This window comes from Xyrauchen texanus, chromosome 41, assembly GCF_025860055.1.
Source record: "Xyrauchen texanus isolate HMW12.3.18 chromosome 41, RBS_HiC_50CHRs, whole genome shotgun sequence".
Taxonomy (NCBI): Eukaryota; Metazoa; Chordata; class Actinopteri; order Cypriniformes; family Catostomidae; genus Xyrauchen; species Xyrauchen texanus.
In genome coordinates this window covers 10,701,576-10,708,527 of record NC_068316.1, presented here as the reverse complement: position 1 = coordinate 10,708,527, position 6,952 = coordinate 10,701,576, and the positions used below count along the sequence as shown (strand labels likewise).

At 34.8% G+C, this 6,952-nt stretch overlaps 1 protein-coding gene across 1 annotated transcript in view; it reads left to right on the top strand.

The window, feature by feature from the left end:
- The first annotated feature begins 921 nt into the window (after positions 1-921).
- LOC127634684 (vasoactive intestinal polypeptide receptor 2-like) overlaps positions 922-6,952 on the top strand; it is a 49,804-nt gene continuing 43,773 nt past the window's right edge. The window contains exon 1 of the mRNA XM_052114331.1: positions 922-1,349. Within this exon, the coding sequence (XP_051970291.1) occupies positions 1,293-1,349 (57 nt within the window). The 5' untranslated portion in view covers positions 922-1,292. The remainder of the gene's footprint in view (positions 1,350-6,952) is intronic.

The window sequence follows — 6,952 nt, the reverse complement described above, 5'->3', positions numbered from 1 at the left end:
TGCTTTGATGTCAAAATATTGTTCAGTTTCACAGCCTTGAGCTCAATATTTTTATATAAGTGGAATCCTTTTTTGTTTAGCTCCATATTTACAGATTTTATCAATCATAACTGTGCACTTTACCACACTCTTAAAAATAACGGTTCCATTTCTGCATGAATGGTTCAATGAAGAACCTTTGACATCCATGGAACTTTTCCATTTCACAAAAGCTACTGGAAAAAGGTTCTTCTTTGGGGAACCAAAAATCATACCTCTATAGCATTAATGTAATTTGGGAATTCATTCCTAGTAGGACAACAGGTTCTAATGAAGACTGGTTGTAATAACATCCATTTCATCAAAACAATATCCAGGTTTCTCCAATGTTTTTCAGAACTGGTGCAGTCACATTCACAGAACACGCTCAGTGTGCTGAACTTTTCACCATGCAAGAATGTGGCAACATTATTACATTTTATCAACACAAATTAAAATATACAAACTCATCTCCTCACCGCCTTTGTGTTACTCAACAAAAATTCAGCTACTCCAGCTCACTCAAAAAGGCAGAAACTTCTCTGTATTTCCCACTCAGTATCAACCCTCTTCCTCCTTCCCCTTTTTCAACGTATAACTTACAGACATGAGTTAAACGAACATTGAAAACCCAGACAACTCACAAGTAGTCAAGACAATGGATGACTTTAAGATTCATTTTTTGAAAACTTATAAACTTGAGTTCAATATCCCAAACTTGTCATGAAATTTTGAGTTAAAGATAATAAATAAGTTAACAGAACATAATGGGGATATTGTTTTTTACAGTGAAGTAAATGTAGGTGTGTATATTTAGACTCTAAAACAAAAATTTCCCATGCAAAATCACCCCAATTTGACTGAACCCAAAGCAGCTTGCCAAGTCTGAATGGCAGTTCTGTTCAAATTCCAGGCAACATAGTTGTCCAATTGCTGGCCGTGTAATATGTGTATAAGGCGCAATGCCAGTTGCCCATCTCTGGTGTGAGCTAAAGGAGGGGTAACACAATCTCTTCGGATGAACTGCCTCCACTCAGCAGACAGACGCACTCGTCCGCTCTGTGATCACTCCTGGACATCGCACATGGATTTTGCGCGCGCTTAAGTGTTTGTAATCGAACATCTTTGGCACAAGTTGCGTGTCTTAATGCATGACTTCTCACTCTTGATACCGAGGTCTGGCTGGAATTTACGCAGAAGATATGTTATTTATGAGTTATCTTGACGAGTTCAGCTGGAGTGTTTGAGATTTGCGTTGAAGGAACCAGCAAGAGATGAACATGAACCTCGTTAACTGCTTAGTTATGATCTTAGTTTGGCACGCGCACGCGGTAAGTTGTTTACCTGCAGCTTGTGAGTTCATAGCAGGTGTGCAGGTCACACATAAATTGGAGAGATCTGTTTTAGGCTATATGATGTACAATTTTATACAATTATTGACATTTGTGGGAGTAACATTTGACTGTGTCGTGAATTATTGTGTGATTCATAATTGTTTTACTGTTTAAATTTCGCTGACAAAGTAATAATTGTTTATTTTATGGCAAGTTCTCATTGTAACAACTAACCTCATTAATATTAAGCACTTGCCCCGCTATTGGTCAACGTTCAATCGTTTTTCCTGTGCAATGACAGTGATGACAGAAATGTCCAATATGCTTTTTTAGGTATGCGCCTATACAGAATTTAGCATAAATAAAGCTATCCTGAGATATTTAGTAAAATAATAATTTTTTTTTTTTAAAAAGTGACAACTGGCCCTTTATGCAACAAATCTGATTTTATGAGCAAGGTAACCTTAAAAGAGTTATTCGCATGTTATAACAAACCAGTGCAGGTAAAACGTTGGTTTTAAAAATGCATATTTTCTGTTCTTCGAGGATTTTGTTTATTTTTTTTCTTGCTCAACTTAATTTGCCTTAGACTGTAGGCAACATTGTTTTGGGGTTTAAATTGTCACATGGGCTTGTGTAATTAGAAATGTCTCACAAATATTATATATAAAAAAGACATATTACAAAGGTTTTAAAGGGCTATGCAGAAGTGGGCCATGGCCATTTTAGACGGTCTCTCTGATGATTCATTTGTATCGCCCAAAGTGGACTCGCGCGAAAGGATCCAAAAGGGCGCGATTCTCGTGGCCCGCAGTCGAATGAAAATATTGGTGCGACATATGTTTTTTTTCCCGCCCAGCTGTAAACATCTGTATTTTCCTCAAACTTTAGAGTCAATATCACTATAAAGTGCCTTTGGTGTCCTCATCAGAATCGCTCAGTCATCATGATCATAATGCAAAATAATGAAATTCTGAGGTTTTATTATAAATGGCCAAACACTTAACACACATACAAGTACAATGATAAGTCTCTTGAAATGTGTTTTTCTGATTTTATACCATTTTCTTTGATTGGATGTATGTGATTTTGGCATGTCCCACACACTACTCAGCTAAATTCAGTGAGTCTAAAAAGTGGTTAAATGACATAAAATTAAAATACTTTTTGAATGTTCTTATTGTCCTCATCAAATTATTTAATAAAACAAGTCATTTTGATTATTTATATTTTATTTTCATAATAATATTAAGCATTTTGCATGTGTCCCTGAAATTGCTGTCCACCCTGTCATTATTGGGTAAACGCCCTTTAAGAAACCAACTGATGTACACAGTGACATCCCTCCCCAATTTGGTCTTTCTTCAGTGGAGGTTAAAACATCTGCTGCACACACAGTAAGTATCTACACTTATATTTCCTAATTTTCATCATATTGTGTTTGTAGTTGCGTGTTGTCAAGCTTAATATGTCCACCCTGTCATTGTTAAATATTAATTAATATAAAAACATTTCAGAAATTCAAAATATATATTTTAAACAGTGCACAGTCAGCTTCAGTCAGTGAATCACTTTGCTAACTGCTACACACCATGTGCTCATTAAATGCTAACTTTAGCCAAAAATGTCCACCCTGTCATTGTCCACCCTGTCACCAACATGGTTGGACATGGTTCATGACAGGGAGGACATTTACAGTTTTTGCCACATTTTGATTTTTATTTCACATATCAGAACAGTTATAACACGTTATAACACATATTATAACAGTAGATTATATACATGTTCCAGTCCATAATCCAACGTACTCCATAAGGGGCTTTTGCACCGCATAGCTCTAGCAGGGTGGTAGGGGTAGGGTTAGGTTAGGGTTAGAACTAATTTCCCCCTGGACCATATTTCTGGTTGCATTTGCACTGGCAGTAGGAATTAAGGGTTTCTTGTTGTTCCTGTTGTTTCTTTAATGTTCCTGTTCTCTTCTAGTTCACCCATTAAAGCATTTGTCCACCCTGTCATGCCAGGTTCCACCCTGTCATCTTGTTGTCCACCCTGTCATGTTCAACTTTTATGAAAATAAACAAATTATTTTAACTAATTAAGTTAACAAAACCTTGTGTGTAATTTCTTAATAAACAAATGAGGCCCAGTTAGTATTGTTTGAAAGTTTGACTAAATATCTTTATTGTTAGATTTTATTTAGAAAAGAATGTGCAACTATCGCATATTTTATTGGGCAAAACATATTTAGGCAGTAACTTCATTATTATCAAAAGACTTTTACCATTAACTAAAATGTTTTGTTGGGAAAGGGACACATTATCTTTCTGCAGATCTACATTTTATAATCACTATACAATGAAAATTTATTTATTCTATTTTGAATTTGTCCATGACAGGGTGGACATATTTTATGGTTTGGTTGTATATTGTCAGCTTGCAGGTAATTTATAAAAAGTGCTGGAGCTTGACCAATATGCATTTCTAACAGCCTAAGGTCTCCTTAATACAAAACATATAAAGTTAAATGGAAAATCTCAGATTTTTTTTGTGGAAATTGTGAAGTCTCAAAGGCACTTTATGGTGATTTAAACGTGTTTTGTTACTTCTTGAAACAAAACATTTGTCTCCAAATTCACTTTGACAAGCCAATCTCATATGAAGTCTACAATTACTTTTACATCACGTTTGATCATTAACACATGCTTTTATCCAAAGCGAGGGAAAGGGAAAAGGGAATAATTGAGGGAAAGCGAAACATTTGTTATACATAAGTCATCAGCAATATCAGTAGTAGCCTAATTTACTATCAAAACCATTAGTAAAATAATTTCAAGAGTAAAGTAGCCTTCAGACTACAAAGCAGCAAAAGTGTAAATGTTGACTTTTAGACTTTGCATGGAAAGAAAATAGGAAATAAAATGACACATTTGTAGATGTTTATACTTAAAACAGTTGTAAGAAAAGGCAAATGGAAAAACGTGCCAAAATATACTTATATTATTAAGATATCTTCTATGAAAACAAGTGCAATTTTGCTGGTAAATTGATCTTGTTTAAGGCTGTTTAGTCATTTTTCTAGAAAATATTTTTTGCAGTGAAAAGGTCAAGGATAAATAGTTTGGATGATGCAGGAAAAGGTCACAATGCAACATAAGATGATGATACAGTATATCCTATTTGCATGGGTTACAAGCACTGCTGTTGTTTTAAATAAGCCAAAGCTTACCTATTCAAAAGTCCATTAATCAGTTATTTTTTTAGAGCACAGAGCATCTCTTTATGACCTTAATTGAAGAGCAACACTCTGTGTCCATATGGCTGCCTCCCCAGAGGCAGATAGTACACAAACTCAATCTTAGTACACTAATCTGGAATGTCCATGACATGGATGCTCATTGATGATTCGTTTTATGTTTATACAATATATTTTTGTAGAATTTAATATTTTATATATATATATATATATATATATATATATATATATATATATATATATATATATATATATATAAAAAAATTTACAGTGAACCTGTGGTTTGTGAAATATCTGCCCCAGCCTTATTTGATTGTGACTCATATAATATTGTCCCAAAACTAGGTTTTCAATCCGTGGATCAAAAGGTATCCTCTGATACTAAATCAGATCCCATCCAAATCCAGAGAGGGAGTTGTGTTTGGTTCTGCTCTATTCAAATTTAATCCTTGAACAATTTCATGCACTAAAATTTAAAATCTATTTTATTTTTACTACTTTAGACTTCCTCTTGGAGCTTGATGGCATTGTATTGTATTTCTGTCTTTTTGTGAACAAGAAAAGTACATGTTTTAGTGACGCCAGACTGTGATGTGATAAGTGCATTGTCCAATTCTTTTGTTTAGTAGAAAAGTTTATAAGAAGAGATAAATATAGGCCTTGCATCTAAACTGTGATAAGTGGGTCAGTAGTTAATCTGGAATAGCAGATTTAAAAAAATCTAAAATGTGCAGACCTCCTGTCCTGGGCATTCATATCACTGTAAATTAACAGTAATCCAGGGGATTGTTTTCTATTAAATACTTTGAATAATCCAAACACATACATCTTTTTAATCAAATATTGTTACGAACTGCCCTTTGTTTTCCCCTTATGCATGGACTTCCTTTCCCAGGATGCACCTTTGATTACCCTCACCTGCCTTCCATCTTCCACTGCTGTTCCCTGTTCCATCATCATCATCCTTCTGTGTATAAATGCCTTTTGGTTTCCTTTCCTCATTGTCGGTTCTTGTTAGTTTGTCTGTTAGTTTATTAACATGTTAATATGAATGTTACAGACTTATTTAACCAGCAACCTGCTGTCACGTTTGATTTTTTCCCTTTTTCTCAAGTGTTTTATTTTCATCTTTGTCTTCGTCTGAATTACATTAATAAAATTAGTCTGCATTTGGATCCACACTTTCCCATCTTGTCTCTCCCATCAGCGTGACAAATATGAGATATAGTGCCATTTTAATTGAACTTTTACATTGTTTACAGTGAAGGGATTTGCTTCACTGTTGTTAAAAACATTAGAACAGCAATACAATTTCAGAATACATGTAACCTTGAAATGTATTTTTTATAGTCCTTGAGAGTGCCTAATTTCTTATTTCAGCAATGCTGTATTTTCTAGCGTGAGAAATGAAAAGTTGGCTTGCAATCTGCTAACAGTTGCACAACTACTTTTTACCATAAACATAAGATCACACTTTCTCAGATAATCAAATGACGACATTTCATGGTTTCCAGCTGACCCAACAGCAGTGTAGTAAGGACAACCAATATCCAATTTCACATCCTGCTGTATAGAGCATTTTGGAATGGGTCATTGTAGTACAAAAACTGTGTGTCAAGCCACTAAAGAGATAGTAAAGATGTTATTCACAATAGATTTAAAGGGATTGCTCACCCAGACAAGGAATATTTTGTCTGGAAAATTCTGTTTGGAACATGTTGTTCTAATCCCGAATTACTTTCTTCTGTGGAACACAAATGGAGATGTTAGGCAGAATGTAAGCCTCAGTCACCATTTACTTTCATTATATAGAAAAAAGGTGCAGTGAATGGTGATTTGACGCTAACGTTCTGTCTAACAGCTCCTTTTGTGTTCCACAGGAGAAAAAAAGTCATATGGCTTTGGAACATGAGGGTGAGAAAATGATAACAGCATGTTCATTTTCGGGTAAATTATACCTTTAAACAAAATGAATATACCTTTCAATAATCTGATTACACATAAGAACCTTAAATGGAAGACATTGTGCATATGGAAGCCCTTAGTGAAGTGTTGTGGTGATGTGTTAGCAGGTTCTCCAGTGCTGTTTAAACATGATTGAGCAGGAAACTGTCACTGAACAGCACAGAGTAGTATAACAAGATGAAAAAATAAGGGAGACCGGGGCTAGTTTTCACGGGGGCTCAGTAACTATAAGATCTGGAGTCAAAAGGCAAATTACATAAGTGTATTTGTGAATTCTGTCCACCAAACTAAAATGACTGTATTATTATATTAATGCTAGCTGTTGGATAAACAAGTGAGAATCATACTGGGATAAGAGTCAACTATACAATGAAAGTAGATT